This window comes from Coenobita brevimanus, chromosome 63, assembly GCF_032717465.1.
Source record: "Coenobita brevimanus isolate Jiangsu-jjx chromosome 63, ASM3271746v2, whole genome shotgun sequence".
In the NCBI taxonomy this organism is placed as follows: domain Eukaryota; kingdom Metazoa; phylum Arthropoda; class Malacostraca; order Decapoda; family Coenobitidae; genus Coenobita; species Coenobita brevimanus.
In genome coordinates this window covers 4,648,298-4,668,354 of record NC_137016.1, presented here as the reverse complement: position 1 = coordinate 4,668,354, position 20,057 = coordinate 4,648,298, and the positions used below count along the sequence as shown (strand labels likewise).

Genomic DNA, 20,057 nt, shown 5'->3' with positions numbered 1-20,057 from the left:
GCTCCAACATGCATGTGTCGGCATAAAATTTCTTTTTCGAGTGGGTTTCGAATAAAGACAGCTAAAATAATTGTAGTGTGCATATCTGTATGAAGACACGAATAAATTACAGGTAATGATTAAAAAACAAGCGCCATAAAGTGTAAAAAATACGCAATATTCGAGGCTGAGGAGGTAAAGATACTGCATGCTAGGGGGTGGGGTGGGGGGTTGGGGGTGGTGGTGGGAGGTGGTAAGGCCAGGAGGGGGAGTATGGGGATGGAGGGATGGGAGGAGACCACAACAAACACAAAAGAAGGGCCCCAGTGGAGTACAGGGACATGGAGGGAGAGTAGGGGGGAAATACCCTCCCCCAGTCATTGGGGGTTCCACATGGGAGGGGGGGGGGATGCATGAGGAGGGTGTGGGAATTGGGGTGGTAGTGGTAAGAGTGTGGGAGGTAGGGTAGCAACAAGGTACAGTAGTGGGGTAGAGGGACGTGGCAAGAGGGAGGTGGGGGGTACACCCCCCACCACCTTGGTACGGGCTTGGGCCTCCCCTCCGGTGTGTCCAACACTTAGTTCTGATTGGTTAGAAGCCATCTGCATCACAGTTGGGGTGGAGCCAGCTGCTGCCAGTTTTTTGTGGTTGTTGCACGATCGGTGTTGCTCGTCCTATTAAGAAATTGCGCAAAAAGCCCGATCGATGAGATTAGTACTTTAGGGGTTAAACGTGAAGGATGCATTTGAAAAAAGTGTATCCTATAACAATTTCTCATATATCAAGTTAATTATAACATAAGTTCGGTGGGAATACAGTTTTGTCCAAGGGCCACCCATCGAACCAAGTCTAAAAACAAGTTTCCAACTCACTGAATGTGGTTATTTCACTTCACTCTACTGCACTTGCTGCTTGCCACCAAAAATAAGTCTAAAAACAAGCTTTCAACTCAACTGATCTGGTAGTTATTTCCTTTCACTTGCTGCCTGAATTCCAACACCACACTATTGTTCCATCAATGACAATAGGACACCTGACAGTGATGAGTGCAAAAGCCATCCCTCAAGAAACAAATGACAGAAGACTTTAGTGAGGGTGATAATAAATGCAAAAACAGTGATTCTATATCAACCAGTGAGGTTTCGTATGGGATCACACTCATCATATAAGCAAAAATTCTATATCAATATAAATACCGGTAAGCAAAAATTCTACTGTACATCTAAATACAGTATAAGCAAAGATTGCACTGTACATCAAAAAAGGACCTAACCTTTTTGCCACTGTAAAAGAGATTTATTGCACATCAGTTCGCTGGATAACAAGAGTCAGCTGTATATATTTTGTAACATAAGAGCAACAAATTTACCAGTTTAATGGTCCTGGAAGGGGTCCCTTCACCCAGTCCACCACCTGCTTGTCATGCCAAAGAAACTGCCCTCGAGGTTCTTTGATGTTGGGTGGTAGCAGAGCCAAGTAGCTTGGGCATGCTGCTCCTTGTTCAACAGTCAATGGACCCTGCAAGGTACAATCTTATGAATATTTAAATTACAGTGACTTCTCACCATAATGCACTCCAACACCTTCCATCCTCCAGGAAACCCCACAGGGAATGGTCATGACAGAACTAACATCACATTATTTTGTCCTTACATATTTCTCTCACACTTTCACTACTGGTCAGATCTGCATCCAAGGCAATACAGTTAATTTATACACAAAATAAGCAACTATTTCTTAGATTCATGGGAATATTAGAAGGTACATAGATATACTGTACCAATGCTAACCAATTTTACATTACCAGTACATGAATTAATTATATTGTATGATTAGCAAGCAATGCAATATATGGTTAAGCATATCTTGATTTTGTTCATGTAACAAAGCTGAGGTAATAATTTTAGAGCTAAGTAAGATATAAGAGAAAATTTGTCACCATATTATCATGACCTAGTTCACATCATAATACTAATGCCCTGGTAATGGGATGAGATTCACTGTAACCACAAGATATATTCTGTGCATATGAGTGCATGTGCACACATGCAAGCACACACAAGCATGTGTGCACAACAGACTATCTCTGGCTGACCACATCAGTGAGAAGGTATGGAACATGTATACAATGCTTGCTAATATGAGAATAGCATTCACATACATAAATGAAGACATGCTGAGAAAGATAACATCATTCATCAGACCAACCCTGAAGTAGCATCAATAGTCTGGAATCCACATACCAAAAAACACCTAGATAAGACTGAAAAAGTACAAAAGGCCGCTACACGATGGGTACCAAGCTTAAAGGATCTATGCTATGATGAAAGACTAGAAAAACTGAATCTGCCAACACTGCAGGAGAGAAGGAAAAGACGAGACACAAGAAAGCTATATAAATGCATCTCAGGGAAAGATAAAATAGACATAAATAACTATATGACGTATGGGGGAGCTTCAGCATTAGGACACTGCAAAAAGCTACATAAAAATGAAATGTGATAAAGATGTAAGGAAATTCAGATTCCCAAATAGGGCAATTGATCAGTGGAATGCAATACCGAATGAAATAGTGTGTGCCAAAGCAATTAATAAATTTTAGGATATGTATGATAAAAATGGTTTAATACATGGGACAGTTCGTATTTTTAGTTAGTTATTTTCTGGGGAGGGGCAATAACCCTCAGCCAATCCACTCATTGTCACGTAGGGAACATGTGTTGGTTGGTTATAAGGTTACCACCCAGTGTTGTAAATGCTTTCCTGGTTTACAGGAAATCATTTGGCTTGCCACTCAGTGTAGAGCTACCCTAAAAACAGAGTATCACTGCACTAAGTGGGTGGATGATGGGCACCCCTACCTACAACAAGAGAGATAGGAGAGGGAGGGGGAGGCCAAGGATGAGATGGAAGGATGGAGTGGAGAGGGATATGAGAGAGGAGGGTGTGAGCTGGGAGCAGGGCAATGAAATGGCAGCGGACAGGGCGACATGGAGGCAATTTGTTTGTGGCCACCGTGTATAAGGGATTGAGGCATTTGGCAATAGATATTTATACATATATATAAAACATAAATCCCTCATTTATCTGGACATAACAGAGCCAAAGGCATGTCCACATAGTGGCAACATCTGGATAATGAATTCCCCTACCATACCCAGACCCTACCTATACCCACCTCCAATCTATACCTAACCTATTTGTACAGTACCTATGCTTAATTTGGCAGTGTGTTCTGGTCATTCAGGCTTACTTAGACATCAAAACACACAGGAATATCCAAAGTAATGCTAAACACCAAGAAAACCATGCAGAAAAAACACTGAAAACCAAATAACACCCTACCTAAAGACTATGTTTGTATAGAACCCTTCCACATTTTGGCAGTGTTTTCTGGTCATTATGGCATATTTTGACATCAAAACATACATAGGATTATCCAAAATAATTTCAACACCAAGGAAACCACGCAAAAAATCCACTGAAAACCAAAAAACACCCTACCTATACACCACTGTATGTACAGTTCCCCTCCTAATTCTAGCACTGTGTTCAGGTCAATCTGCCATATTTAGACATCAGAACACACATAGGAATATCCAAAGCAATGCTAAACACCAAGAAAACCATGATAAAAAAACAATGAAAACCAAAAAACACCTGACCTATAAATGACTATATATATACATATATATATATATATATATATATATACATAGTAATCCCTCTACTATCCGATGTAACAAAGCCAAGAGCATGTCTGGAAAGTGGTCCTGTCCGGAAAGTGGGCCACTGGCTCCTGGACTGGTACCGTACTTAAGGACCCTAACCCAGCCTAACTTTGAAAGCCATCTAAATAACTCCCTACCGGACATGCATAGCACCTATTTAAACCTATTTAAGACCCTATTCACACCAATAATGGACATAAAACCTGAAATAAATGAAAAGGAACCAAAGAATGAGGAATTAGAAGTGACTGTACCTCAGCCAGGGTACTTACAGCACGTCTGTGGCCACCTTCTCTAAGGCTTTGGCAGTGGTGACAATGCTCTTGAAGCATGTACAGTAATCCAGTGTTGTGCTGCACTTAATTCTTTGCACTGTGAGTTATACGGTAATTGTTTAACACTGCACACTGTTCTTAACTGCACCACGCCAGTTTCAACTGTCAATTTGCACTCCACAGTTAATCCTTTGCACTCTAAATTCTAATTTCATAACACTGCACAACACTGTAAATTCCCATGTGGTCTAGTGGCGAGGTATTGCCGTTTATTCACTGTTTATTCACAAAAAATGAGCACATGTGGCTTCCATTGCGATAAGCACCTACTCGCGATCGAAGTTAGGCGGTAACTGTTGGACAGTGTTGGTGACGGGGAAACAGAGTTGCCACATCGCAAAAGCCACATTACCAAACTCCTCAATTTTCATTACCAAATTTAATTTTTCATTACCAAATTCATAAAGCTAGCATTTATTCTTCACTAATTATATATACAAGTGGAAATACATGTAATCACTCTCCTTATAATTAACAGCATGTCTACTTTATAAGTGACAAGCACTATGAAGGCCTTGATGCAAAACACAATACTGAGTAACAGACACTTCAAGATGATTTCATGAAGATGTGTTAGTGTTCCAATTAACATAGGTGAGAGGCTGGTACAACATGAATGCTAAAAGCCATGAGTATGGGCAATATTACAATATTCTGGCACTTACATAAAAGAATGAAACAAATAGAGTGGTTTACTCTACCATATGTGATGACATGTCAGTGTCCACATAGCCTGGGTGGCAGTGATTGATGACAACATCTTCGTACTTAGGATCTGCCTCAAAAGCCCGATGCTGAATGCGTGTGAGGGCTGACACCCCAATCTTGCTGGTGTCATAGGTGCTGCTAGGCCATCCGGCAGCCTTCCAAGTGCCATCCTTTGCCTTCCTAAGATGTGTAATGAGAAAGATTTAACTAACATAGATAATATGAAGTAGCTAATCAGTCTAGGATACTGGTGACAACACAACATGACACAATGCTACTCTCACGGAGTGGATCTATTTTGCGTGATAATAACAATACCCATGTTTGTCTCACTCCAATACTGATGCTAAGCCACTCTCAAACATCCATCTACTCTAACATTAGCACCACTACCATCATCATCTTTACTGTATTCAACAATTTCCATCTCTATCATACATACATAAAGCATTCCACAATCCCTCTTTGATCACTCTGTCATATGCTTTATCAGAACTATAAATGCCACAAACATCTTAGTCATTCTCATGTGCTTTCTTCATCACTTTCTTTATCATAAATATTTGAACTACACATTTTCTTTCTTCATTACTTACTTTATTATAAATATCTGAACTACATATTTTCTTTTTACATTACTTATTTTATTATAAATATTTGAACTACACATTTTCTATCACTCCAGAAACCATTGTGTTCATCATTCACTAGATATGCTGACACCTGTTTTATTTTTCTACTATCATCCATCCATATACTGTACACTATCCACAGCATTCAGTGTTTATTCCAGATTAATTTTTGTGCTCACTTAGATCACATTTACCTTTATTTGTACAAAGGTGATATCACAGCTTTCAGATTACTGTACTTTATTTCATCAAATAAATATCTTGCAATCATTACATCTTTCCTCACTACATATATTTCCTTGACACATCCTGTAACACTATGGATGTTGCCCCAAAACCTCACTTACTGGACGTTAGATACCTGTTATTTAGAGCACATCTTCAACTACAGTAAAACATCAGGTTTTGAGTCTAATAGGGATCATGAAAAGTGCTGCCAAAGTTGAGTCTGCCAAAGTTGGGGCACTAACCTTAAGGGAAATAAGCTAATAAGAAAATTCACTCCTCAAGTGTATTTCCTAATTTAAATACATCCTAAAGTTACCTGAAATGTTGCTACCAACATATTAAATCATAAAGTAACATTAACAATAAAACATAAAAACATCATCAAATACTGTACACTTAAATACAGTACAGGTAAGCCCTTAATTCACGCGAGGGTTGCTTCCCAGACCCTTCGCGTATGTGGTAAATTCGCGTATACATTCTGCCCTTGTGTGCACATAATTACGCATGTCTACTAAGTATATTACATCTGAATAATACTGTTTATGCACTACATACGCCTTATAAACTAGCATAAAGTATGAAAAACAACAAAAATGTAAGAAATTTAACACTGAAACCTGACAAGCACAGGTGTAGGTGGAGACGCTTCAGCAGTCTGGTGCACAAACCCTCACTGCCTCCCATATGCTACATTCTGCCTTTTTTATTATCCAAACAGTTGACTCATTCACCCCAAACATACGGTTCCGCGCCAGTTCACAGGCGTAGGTGGAGACACTCTGGCACAGTCTGGTGCACTAGCCCTCACTAACTCACGTATGCTACGTTCTGTCATCTTCATTGTAAGAACAGTTGACTCACCCCAAACACACGGTTCAGAGATAATTCACCATGAAGTCAATTCACCATCAAAACATGGACGATTCCCTGTCATTCTATAGTTATACTTATTATTGATTAATTAATACTTTAATAACTAATTTTCAAGGAGATTTTATAACTCGTATAAGTAAAAAACTAGTGAACTGTACTTGCTAAATAAACTGGTATGTAAATAAATGACGGGGAATTGTCCTGACGGAGAATTGTCGCTGACATTCCTCCCTTAAGTTTGTCCAACACTTTAACTTTCTCTGTCAGTAACATCACTTTACGAGTCCATTTTGGTGTGTTACCACATGCATCACTAGCACTATGCTTAGGCCCCATGTTGGCGGACAAGGCAAGCAATCACAGGAAGGCAGAAAAATAAGCCACAAATAACGATTCGCGAGTCATGCATGGTTTGACTGTCGGATTCAAACTGACTCTGTGGTGCATGTGTGGTAGACCGCCCTCCCACACACACACACACACACACACATGCATATGTGTATGCACACGGGCAGCAGGTAGGTATTTTTATATTTTATTTATTTCTCTTGTATATTAAAATTATTTATTTGAATACTATTATTTTGTTTTAATTATTGTACGAAAAATTCGTGGATAATCGAAATCGCGTGAAAAAAGTTCGTGTGAATTAAGGGCTTACCTGTATATATCAGCAATGTTCCTTACGCGTGTAACACACTCACTCCTTCCATTCAAACATAACACTCACCAGAAACACCAGGGTGAAGGGCTTAATGGACTCGATGCTATGGGGTATCCAAGGTTTTGTGTAGGGCTAGTGGGCCTCACCACTGCCTCCAACACCATCTCCATCCCTACCACTCCTTTCTTGTTGCGCCCTTTGATGCAGCACATTCACTCTGTTATGCCTCTCCTCAGAAGCTTGCCTTTCTTGCTCCTCCAAAAAACCATTTTGCATTTTTTAGTAACGAGCACCTTCTTCCATTTCCTCCACTGTATTATTCTTTAACTTGTCATCATACTTTTTCTTCACCCCCCCTGTGGCAGTCACACCTGGCTTTCCCTTTATCCCCTGCTGTTCCAGGTTCACGTCTTCTTACACCATTTCCACAATCGCCCAGTCCACCTCCGGCTCCACTTGAAGCACAGGATGATATATTTCCGTCAATTACTAAACAAGGACGTGAGAGTGTAACATTCAACTTGCGGACACACTGAACACATGTGGGAAACAGGCCAAAACTGAGTGTTGGCACTGACGTCGCCTTGGCAAAAATCCGAAACTTGTGCTGCCGGAGGGCGTGAAAGTGCAACTTTTAGTCACGAATGTGCAATCATGGAAATATGTAATGGCTGCCGCCGAAGTGCGATTTCGTCAATCTGGATGCCGTGAAACCTGGTGCCTTACTGTACTATTTTTCTGTGCATACTCAAAAGCCCTATTACAAGATAATTATTGCATTTCACTCCAACTGTGCCATCCATCCAGGAGCCAAACCTCCTCATAATTCCCATCACCTTCCCTTGGCAAAGGACTTTTTCAACCTGGTGAAGTGCTGTTTATAGAAGTAGTTAGCTGGTTACTTGTGGTTAACCCCTAGGCTGCGGCGGCCTTAACCATTTCCTATGTCTGTAGTACGGGAAAACCAGTTTAAAAAATTATATGTTATGACCCACTTATACCTAACCAAACATGATAACATTTTAGTCAGACAAAGTTGCCACTCCACAATGACAATTCATGACCCACTCATCAAGCATAGGTATGCAGTAAATGTGAAAAATGACCAGTAAGTTCAAAATATTTCACGCGACTCTTCCGGAATGTAAGACACAGTCTACCAATCGGTATTTTTGGAATGTTATACGCAGCAGAGGGGTTAATGGGTCTATTCAACCACACAGACCTAGGTTGGGCAACAACTCCATTCATCCTGTTTCTGTAATCATACAGAGTCATGGTTTATTTCCACTCCACTGGCACAAAACCATGTATCCAGGCTTTATGATAAATTTCTCATCCATTCACAGTGTTCTCTTCACTATACATATTGGATAATTATCATTTATAATATGAACTTTCTATCTTTCATTCTTCAGTCATATCAAAGCCCTTGTACTCTTGCCAGTGACAAATCCCCAGGCACCACATTCTTATTCTTTGTAAATCACTAAACTTAACATGCTAACGATCATTTTGTTCTAATACTTATAGCTATCTTTTAATGTGTCATTTATTTCACTTTTGTCTGTTAACATTATTCTGTTTTCATCCCATTACATTATCCCACACTCATTCACACTTCTTTCCAAAAGCTTCATCTTTTCAGTGAAATTTATTTAAATTTTCTTTCAAACTTTTCTTATACTTTTTCTTCTATATTATCAACAATGTTTTAATAAATCTCCTAAGAAAATGCACACACACACACACACACACACACAAAACCACAAAATTCCCATACCAGCATGAGATACTATCCAGACCCCATTATTTGTAAAACTGTAAATTTTTAAATATAATATGGGCATTTTACTTCAGAGAGATGTTCCACAAGTAGTGCCAGCATCATCCTACCCAGTCACATCACTGCTGACCAGTTACCTTGTGTGTATCCACACTCTGACTTTCTTTGCACCCTTGTTTACCAGCTCTGAGCTTGTGTGTTTCTTGCTCTGTGTGGTTATGGTTATCGCAACAACTTCCCCTCCCTGATAACACCCAAGGAAAGAACTGTTGTTATTCAACCCCAGTCTACTTGGTGGAGCAGACCCATCAACCACATGCAAGTAACCATCTTTGCAGGGTCCTCCTGTGCAGTGAATCGATGTTCCCTTGCAGATATAGCACCAAGCAACGGTGAGGTATGGGGAAAAGTATGGAGGATTGGTTCCCAGATGGACACTGCATTTGCATCTCTCCACCCACCCAATTAGCTAGGGGCACCATAGTAGGCTGCACATCACTGCATTATTTGGTTATATGGTTATCAACCAGCACTGTAAATGATTTCCTGGGTTACAGGAAATCATTAGGCTTGTCACTCGGTGTAAAGCCACCTGAAGTGGAAAAAACGAGTACAGTACAAGTAATGAAAAGAGACTGGATGGAAAGGGAGAAGCAGAAGCATGGAGGACAGAAAAAAGAATGATTGTGGTGAGGAAGAAGTAGGCAGCACTACATCAAAGTAAGTGGATGATGGTCACCACCACTTATTACCAAGAAAGCACTGCACTGAACTCAAACAAATACATAAGATCTCGCGATGATGGCTGAACCACCACTTCTTGCTGGCGAGTTTTTAATGTTTTCTTTATAGGTAATGCTGCCTGATATACTGTCTTTTGTCATTTAAAGTTGTGGTGGGTGGGGGCATCCATCATCCACTCATATGATGTCATGATCTCTCTCTATATATTGTACATTTCCAGGGACTGCACTGAGTGAGAAGTCTAATGGTTTCCTGTAATCCTATGTACTATGATGAGTGGCAACCAGGGACTGGTAACCAAATGATGCTTGGTGGTGTAGTGGGTTAAGGTGCTCCACCCAGATGGAGTCTGTAGGGTTTCCATTGAAGGGATGATAGGGGTTTTGCATCATTTATAATGGCTCTAACATGCTTGCATGTATCAGCCTCGGTCACCTAATGGTGGCTCTCCACACTGCTCAATCTCTGGCGGCCTCCCTACTCAGTCCCTTATCCCTGAGGTCACGCGCTGTGATCATCCCTGTCCCTGGTCTCTTTTGGTCTGCCTCTCGCAACCCCCCAGTTGACACTTTCCAATTTCCTCAACCGTCATCCTCCATCCTCTCCCTAAGTCCAAACCATCTCAATCTGCCCCTCCTCAGCACAGCACCAATACACTCTAGTCCCATCCTTCCACTCAGCTCTCCAGTCATAGACCTAGTTCCCCCAGGCCTCGCATTCAAGGACACACTACACATCCACCTAAGCATTGTCATTTCTGTACATTTGAGCTTACTCAAGCAGGTGAGGCTGTCACCATCGCCTTAGATGTCAGAACTGATTAGCCTAGTCCTGAGCCCCTATGCTCCTGCTCATATGGGATGGTCAAGGATGATGATGATGATAATGATGATGATATCAGAGTACTGCAATTTTCAATAGTGTACACTACAATCATTGTCCACAATATTTACCTGCATGTAATACAGGTACACTATTTGTGTGTAGTAGATCATCTGTTTACAAAGCTATTATGAGGAGTAAAAGGAGCTGCAGAAATGGAAATGTGTATGGCGTACAGTACCACAAAACTCCAGTCACTTGGCGAATGGGGGGCACCACCTCTCCAGAATTTGTCTTCAGTTCCTATTTTGACCCTTGAAAAATTTTCCTCACTAATCACAAGCATATAACACAGTGATCATCATTACTTATAAGATATGGTGCATGAACAAGACTGTAATGGCTGGATTACACAGGACTTTTACACAAGCTGAGATCATGGACACAGAACCATGGCTGGGCAGCAAGGGGTGAAGGACATGGAGTGCATATGTGCTACAGCCATGAAGTTGGTGGTGTGTGAATGTAAGTGAGGAAAAATGAAAGGTTGGCCTGGATTTGCCATTGCTAAATGAGACTTTGAACCTCTGGAAAAGAATTGGGGCAGAGATTTATGTTGCCAGGCAAAATGTCCATTGGGCAAATGGACAGCACATACATGGAGGGGGTACTGTGTACTGGACAATAGCTGTACTTAACTGTATTGTATGGGAAAGGCTACCTTAGCCTATACAACACTGTATACTTTAATAATTATTGCACTGTACTGCATTTTTATACCTGAAGTATATACTGTTATCACAGGAATATGTGTTTAGACGGATTTGCAAAAGGTAACAGATGGTCCCAGGCTTTTATGGGAGGAAACTTTGGATTAATTTTTGTGCATCCTAATTATGTGTGTAAATGAACTGTCCTTACTTGGAATAGTTTGGATGCAGGGATGATTACTGGGTATTCTCTCTCTCTCTCTCTCTCTTTTTTTTCTAACAGATGAAGAAAAAAAAAAAAAAATCTCATACACAAGACTTCAGGTGTCCTCTGTTCATAAAAAATCTGTAACAGTTGGACATGAACTGCTGTACTTGAAGTTTAGGGGTAAACTACTCTGGGGAAGTGAGTGTCAAAGAGAAGTGGTTCTGGGAATAAATGAATTCTGACAGGCAAAATTTTTGCAATATGGCAATGTGACAGTCAAGTCATGGGCGCTGCCAGAGGCCCATATAGCACAGGCACAGACGTGACAAGATGACACAGTGGATGCAACTTCACATGTAGGGGTGGTAGTTCATCAATACATGCAGGGTCATTAATTTTTCTTATAGCTTTGCTCTGACTTTTGTCCAGCTGTTGTAGTGCAACCTATCCACATCCACTCCACAAGGGTGGGCAATATTCGAGCAGAGAGTGCTCACAACTCTTGTAAATTATAGTTAACTGCTTGTCAGTCAAAAAGTTATGAATGCTATACAATAACCCAAGTTTCTTTGAGGTGGTTTTAGCAAGTGGTCTAACATAAGAGGTCCAACTGAGGGTACTGTTAAGCAAAATACTGAGAATTTCAATAATTTTAGTGACAAGAATATTGGCTGCACTGAAGTATAGGAATTAGACAATACTTGTCAATTAGTAAATTGTATATATATATATTTTTTTTCTAGCATTAAATGAAATAATAATATTTTGTCCCCATTAGGTGATCTTAGATAAGTCTTGACTTAAGGAGACTGCTGTGCTGAGTTGAAAAAGATACAGTAACAAACTCAGTGAATGGATGTTTTTGTGTGAAGGCAGAGTGAAGTGCTGAGTCATCTGCATATGACTGAATGGGATTATGGGTGACAGATAAGAGATAATTAATTAAAATGAGGAACAGGATTGGAGCCAGGAGTGATCCTTGTAGCATGCCAGCATTAACTGAGTGGAAACTGGAATATACATCACCTACTTTCTCACTTAACTTTCTGTTGCTGAATTATGAGGAAACAAAGGGGACAAAAGATGACAGGCCATAGCAAGGGAGTTTGGATAACAGGAAATGGTGCCACATTGTCAAAAGCTTTAGAAAGATCAAGGACTACTGCATGGGTTTCTCCATACTGATCAGCTGAATAACGGATGATAGGAGCAAAGAGATTGAGTATATCTACAGTGGATCTTTCATGGCGAAAGCCATAATGTCACTAATATGTTACTGGATTCAAGATGTTTAACAATGTGCTTATTAATGATACATCTTTTTTTTCCCTTTCATCTGAATGGTCATCAGTGCTGACTGTAAAGCTGCTGACCCATTAGCACCAGGTTTCAAATCATGGTATAGGCAGCTGGTGTCACTCAACTCCAGCATGCAATCATCCTTTGCAGGCTGGTAGGTACAATCTTTTTTAACATCAAGGGAAGGTAACCATGCCTGAATAATTCAGTGGCCATGTATACCAGGATACTGGATGAAAACAGTGTTACCTGATATGGCCTCAAATGCCAAAGTTAGAGATGAACACTGCTGCTGAGTTTCTCATGACATATGCCCCCCATCTTTACCATCTGAATTGCTTTCTTGTATCCACCTTAACTACTACCATAACTTGCACCTTTTGGTCTTGAGCGGTTAAACAGCCAAAATAATTACTGTGTGGAGGAGTTCTGCTATATGAGGGACAAGTTATGTGCTGGAGGTGGGGCTGGAGCTTGCGGCTAGGGTAAGGAATGGTTGGAGGAAGTTCAGGGAGCTGTTGCCTCTCCTATCACTGACAGGGTTCTCCCTCCATGCTAAGGGATCTTTGCATACAGCATGTGTCAGGAGTGTAATGCTATATGGTAGTCAGACCTGGGCAATAAGGAAGAGGATATTTGTGGGCTTATATATACAGAAATGACAATGAATACCTCATACATGGATGTGTAGTGCGTCCTAAAACGTGAAGCCTGGGGGGGCTAGGATTGCAATTGAAGAGTTGAGAGGAAGGACAGGACTTGAACATACTGGTGTTGTAATGAGGAGGGGTAGACTGAGATGATCTGGGTACAGTGAGAGGAAGGAGGATGACTGTGGAGGTTGAGATGCCTGAACATCAGGGATAGGATTGTGAGAGGCAGACCAAAAAAGACCTGGGACGAGGTCATATAATATGACCTCAGGGATAAAGGACTGAATAGGGGGGCTGTCAGTGACTGAGCAGCATGGAGAACTGCCATTAGGTGGCCAAGGCCGATGCATGCAAGCACGTTGGAGCCTTTATAAAAGATATGATACGAATCCAGGGACTAAGAGCACCAGGCAGGTGCTCCCCTTACTCCCCCCTACAGATGCTCCAGGTGCTTATATACAGTAATATGTACTTGGTTAAAAAGTAAGCTGGATGCAGCTTAATACCACATTAATGCAAATAATTTATAATTTAAAAAGGTAATCTTCTATAAAGTAGGTCTGATGATCTTAATATGCTATTAATGCAAATCATTTATAATTCAAATATATCACAGGGAATTCTCTTAAAACATTGCATAACACCTATAATTTCTACAAACTTACTCAATAAACTGGTTCATAAGAGCACACAGCTCCTCCTCTGTAAGAGTGGGTGATGCCAGCTTCTCCCTTAATGCAGTGGCAGCAGGCTTATCACCAGACACCTTGGAGAGATGACCAACACTGCTGGACACAGTGACTACTCGTGCATGGGGCCGCAACAAGGGGAAAAGAGCATGACACACTGCTAATGTCCCAAAGAAGTTCACACGGATGGTGTTTTCTGCTTGTTCTTCAAACGGTTCACGTGCTGCATTCTATTTATTTATTAAAGAAAAAAAAAGTCTATGCAGGATGAAATTGTATCAGTGGTGATGGTGATGCAACACAATGTTCAGTATTAATCTTTAAAGTTCACACATCATGAAATGCAATACAATGCACATCACACTGTGCTATGGTATTTCCTATTCACAGACAGTTGATGACTATTACTCAAATACAGCATATACTGTAATATTATAAGACTTATGAATGTGGGCATAGCATCAATTTCAATGAGCCATAGCCAACCGCATACAGTACAGTGTATACTGTATTACTGTAAGTCTACTAATGTATATTCTTGCTAATACATTCACATTCCATGTCTAACATGACTGCCAGACAGACAGACTCACATTATCTAAAAGCGAGCTTTGCCTAATACATAGCTCCTCAATCCATCTTCCATAATATGCTCTTCTCCAGTTTAACAACTCTTCAGGCTACATTTCCTGCTCCTCTCCAAAATTAAAATATTTCACTACTGTCCATCTACTTAGGCATGCTGCCTTCTACTAAAGCTATTCATTCCAAAATGACAGAGGCTCTATATAAACAGCTCCCCTATTTCATGACCCCAAACAACCATTTCCTCATCCCACAATTAACAACTGTCATCTCAATAACCCTTTGCTTCTATGGATGATGTAAATTATGTTCAGGCTCAATGATCACCCCCTCCCCCCTCCTTCTTCTTTTTACAGCTGATGTTACTTCAAGTAGTAAAAGAGTTGAACACAGTCTACATTAACCTTTGGACTCCTGAAAATTTCCTCAAAACAAGTAACAGGTGTTGGACATAGATTACATAAAATACCCAATGCATCCATGGAAGTGGCACAATTAACTTCCACTATGAGAGGTTTCTCCAAAGCACAAATCATCTGGCAATAGCAAGAATAACTCAAAATAATAATAATAATAATGATGATAATAATAATGATAATAATAATAATAATAATTCATCCATCCATCCATCATCTCTTCCTGTGTTGCCCCATACGGAACGTAGGAGCCCGGGGTTAGGCAGTTGGTCCTGACATTTAAGATGAGAGTGACCAGCCTCACTCATCCCTGAGTGGCATTATGTGAGCAATAAACCCCAACCATCCCTTGGATATAAACCTTCACCGGCTCAATCCAATTGGAGCACCTTAATTACCCACTAAAACACCAGGTGCCATAATTTGGTTATATGGTTACCACCCAGCGTAGTAAATGGTTTCCTGGTGTACAGGAAACCATTTGGCTTGTCACTCAGTGTAGACCCACCCACAGGCAGAAGGAAGAGGAAAGAATGAAGGAAAGAAAGACAGAAGAGGAAGGAAGGAAGGGAGAGAGGAGAGGACAGTCACCTGAGAGCAGCCCTACATTAAGTGAGTGGATGGTGAGTGCCCCCACCTACCACATAATAATAATAATAATAATAATAATAATAATCATTTCATTTCATTCATTGCCAGACGCCATGTATCCCACACGGGGTGGCCAAGGGCTTAGAGTTAATTGTTTTACAGGGAGGGGCACTAATCCTCCACCAACCCCACTTGACATGTAGGGATGCCAACAGCATCTGGTGTTCCCAGGCGGTCACCCATCCAAGTACTAACCAGACCCAACGTTGCTTATATTATAATAATAATAATAATAATCCATCCATCACCCAATCCTACTTTGCCCCATGAGGAGTGTAGGAGCCCAGGGCTAGGCAAGTTGGTCTTGGTATTTAAGATGAGACTGAATAATAATAATAATAAAAAAGTTATTATACTGAGGGGATTATTGGGGACCATTTCTAACACCAGCATTACAAGGTCTCTAGACTGCAAGAATATCATCTGACAGTAGCAGGATTCAATAAACACTACAGTATATCAATAAAATGATGGGGTTAACAATCTACTTTTCTTAACAATACCATATTATGGATATTCCCAAAAGACCTTTAATTCTTGATTGCATTTACATGCAACCTATGTGTTTCCAGCAGCTTTCCATATTTATTAAAGTATAAGTGTTAATTACAACTAATCATACTTTCTTGTCTAAATAAATTTCTGTATACTGGATGATGGGTAGGATACACTGATAGTCTAAAAAGAAAAGTGAAATAAAGTAATGTAGTTAAAGTTACGTACGATGGGTTTTCATGCTCCAGATTAACTCAGGAAAGGGAAAGCACTAACCTTGTAGGCAATGGCAGCATTATTCACGAGCACATCAAGTCCTCCGTAGGTATTTGCAATGTAGTCTCTGAATCCCTTGATGCTCTGCTCATCATCAATGTCAAGTTGGTGGAATTTTGCAGTCAGGCCCAGCTGGAATACATTAACAGCATGAATCTAAGCTTTCAGTTTTCAGTTAATGGTTCCTCATAATCATCATCAACAATGAATTCTCTGGTGTCTTACTCCAACCCTGTAGAGGTGGTTAGTGAATTCTGTATCAAGCAAAATGCTCTCACAGGCATAGTTTGGTCACCTACTTTTAAATTTTTTGGACTGCTGGTATTGGTTGCCCAGCCTCAAGCCTGTGGGTAAAATGAGACAGGCTGTAATTACCACTGTCGTACAAATACAGTATTTTTTTTTTTAAATAACAGAACAGAGGAAGGAAAAACAAATGATTAAAAATTCCATACACCAGATTACTGGCATCCTCCAATCATAAAATATCTGTAACAGTTAGACTTGAAAAGCTGTAGGTTGAAGTCTGGGGGGACACAACTCCGGGAAAGTGAGTTCCAGACTGATGCAGTTTGGTGCATAAAAGAATACTGTATTCTTCTTTCTAATAAGAGCCAAGTTTATTCTGAACATGGACAGGCTTAAATCAAGTAATAATAACTACCAAATCATGAAGGGCTCTGCTTGCACTAATGTGGCCCCAGTTAATATAGTACAGTAGTTAATATCTGAATGTTCTCCTGCCACTGAGAACCAATTTAAGTCCTGAATGGCATTAAGCTTCAGATAATTTTTGTATTTCTATACTAGCTACAATGGAGTACAGCAGTATCCTGAATACAACAAAGCTCTGCTGAAGCTATGACAAGGATGCATTCAATGACCACTTAAGAAAGGTAATCAGAAACATCATACCTATGAATTTAATGTTACATGAAATTCCCTGAATGTCCAGGAGTAACTTCTGCAAAATGGGAGTTTCTATCCTGTCTTCTCCTCACCCCTCCAAAAAAAAATCTACTTATTTATTTATTTATTTATATATATATATATATATATATATATCTCATCTTAAATGTCGGGACCAACTGCCTAGCCCCAGGCTCCTACGCTCCTCATGAGGCAATGTAGGATTGGATGATGGATGGATGGATGGATATATCTATCTATCTACCTATATACAGAATCTGTATCATTTATTGCATTCTGTTTAGTTTTTAAAAGCTCCAACACGCTTGCGTGCGTCAGCCCCAGGAACCTAATGGTGACTCTCCATGCTACTTGATCTCTGGCAGCCTCCCTATTCAGTCCCTTATCCCTGAGGTCGCACTCAATGACCTAGTGCCAGATCTTTTTCAGTCTACCTCTCACAAACCTACCCCTAATGTTAACCCGAGGCGTCCCGATGACGTATGGATACGTTGCCACATTTTGTCATAGTGACACCCGACAGTGTATCCATACGTTTTCCAATTGCGAGGTCCGTCATTTGCACATTTTTCAAGTTTCACGAGTGATTTTTGGTAGGCATATGTGGGAGACCCAATGCCAGGTGGGGATAATGACTGGTCCCACCTGACCCCCCTTCCCCCTCGCATGCCATTTTCTCGGCAACTCACCTCTTAATAGTGACCTGGCCAGTATACTGTAGACATGTCGCACCATGGTCTCTCCAATGACGACATTCAAGGCAAAAGTGATTCCTGAGGTGGAGGACAAAGGAAGAAACAATCCAGAGGAAGGAAGAAGCAGAAGTGATGAGGCAGTAATGTTGTAATAGAAGGTGCCTTATGTTGATGTTTTTGGTGAGTGAACAATGTTTACACTGCCTAAATTATTATCTGAAAACCAATATACTCTTGTACTATATATAAATTCATACCAAATAATTAAATATCTAACCAACTATGAATGGTTTGGAATAGTTACCCCTCCCATAGAAAATGTTTTCTCTGGAGCCTGGCCTGAGAGAACATGGTACTTAGGTGTAGGTAGTGTTACTTCTACCGTATTTCTAAACTCAGTTGAGCACTTTCTCTCTGAATTTTTGATGCTTCTGATAAAAAGCAGAGGTTTTAGCCAAAAAAAAAAATCTATCTGCCAGGACTGGGGGGGAGGAGGTCATTGGTGAAAAATTTGCCGGGATGCGGCGGGTTAAAACTTCTCACTTTACGCACCCAATTGTCATCCCTATCCTCTCCACATGCCCAAACGAATTCAATCTACCTCTCCTCATCACAACACCAATACAGTCCAGTCCCATCCTACCTCTTAACTCTTCCATCGTAAACCTAATTCCCTCAGGCCTCACACTCAAGGACACACTGCAAATCCACCTAATGATTGTCACTGCTGTACATTTGAGTCTGCGAATATCCTCCTCCTTTACTGCCCAGGTCTCATTACCATACAGCATTACACTCCAAACACATGCCACATATAAAGATCCTTTAGCAGAGAGGGAGGGCCCTTCCAATGTCAGAAGAGAAAACAGCTCCCTGAACTTCTTCAAACCAATCCTCACTCTAGCCATAGAGATAGCTCCAGCCCCACCTCCAGCACAAAATGTGTCTCCCAAATAACAAAGCTCTTTCATACACTCAATACTCACCAGCAAGAGCAATCCTTTTATGTCTGACAATCTCCACATGCTCTCCCTGACAAACCACACACATGATATCAGCATTAGCTCACACTCTGCTTCTAATACCACTACATCTCTTATGCACCCATTTATCACAAACACTGCACAAGATGGAATCATTACTCTCACCTTTGTGGCAAACCACACATGGACACTCTCCCTCTTCTCTGACAGTTGCCTACTGCCACCAACCCTAGATATCATCACCTTAGTTTTATCTGCATTTACTCTGAAGCCCTTGTGGCCCATATCATCTCTTCACTTCCTAAATCTTTCTTCTGCCTCCCTTCCATTCTCTGAAGTCAACACGAAATCAGCATACACATCTCCCACGAGAGTCCATTTTTGAAGTTTTGTGAAACGACTTCAAGCACCATGCTAAACAATAAAGGGCTCAAGACTGACCCCTGATGCACACCAATATTCGTGGAAAACTCACCACTTAAATCTCCATTTACCGTTCCCTAAGATGTAAGTGTGCTGAGGGGGGTTATATACTGTGCCGAGATCAAGGAAATATTTCACAACATACAGACAGACAGACACAAAGACAGACAAATGAAGAAGTAATGAAGAATTGTAGTGTTGACGTGCAGTGCTGGGCAGGTGCGCAAACACTTGCACAAAGCACAATTGCGCACCGTTGTGCTCTGGTGAATATCGTTTGCGCATTGCGCACCGCACGAGATCATGCACAATATTGCGCTTTCGCACATGAAAAGGCAGGTGCGCAAGTGCGAATTTAGTTGCGCTTGCACACCTGCCTTGTGCACCTGTCCTGTGGATTGCACACTGCGCAATCCAAGGAACACATGGTTTTGGGAGCTTCCCGCATGTCTGGACAAGGGATGGGGGAGACTCTGGCGGGTCGCGAGGGTTTTGGATTGCTGGGGAGAGGTGGGAGGGACAGAGGGTTGTAGCATTTC

The 20,057-nt window shown here is 40.9% G+C and overlaps 1 protein-coding gene across 1 annotated transcript in view; it reads right to left on the bottom strand.

Moving 5' to 3' along the window:
* Nucleotides 1–20,057, bottom strand: part of LOC145404285 (carbonyl reductase [NADPH] 1-like) — a 31,298-nt gene that overhangs the window by 1,160 nt on the left and 10,081 nt on the right. The window contains exons 4-7 of the mRNA XM_080275806.1: nucleotides 16,488–16,619; nucleotides 14,041–14,294; nucleotides 4,747–4,933; nucleotides 1,349–1,497 (exon numbers count right to left, since the gene is read on the bottom strand). Coding sequence (XP_080131932.1) covers nucleotides 1,349–1,497; nucleotides 4,747–4,933; nucleotides 14,041–14,294; nucleotides 16,488–16,619 — 722 coding nt within the window. The remainder of the gene's footprint in view (nucleotides 1–1,348; nucleotides 1,498–4,746; nucleotides 4,934–14,040; nucleotides 14,295–16,487; nucleotides 16,620–20,057) is intronic.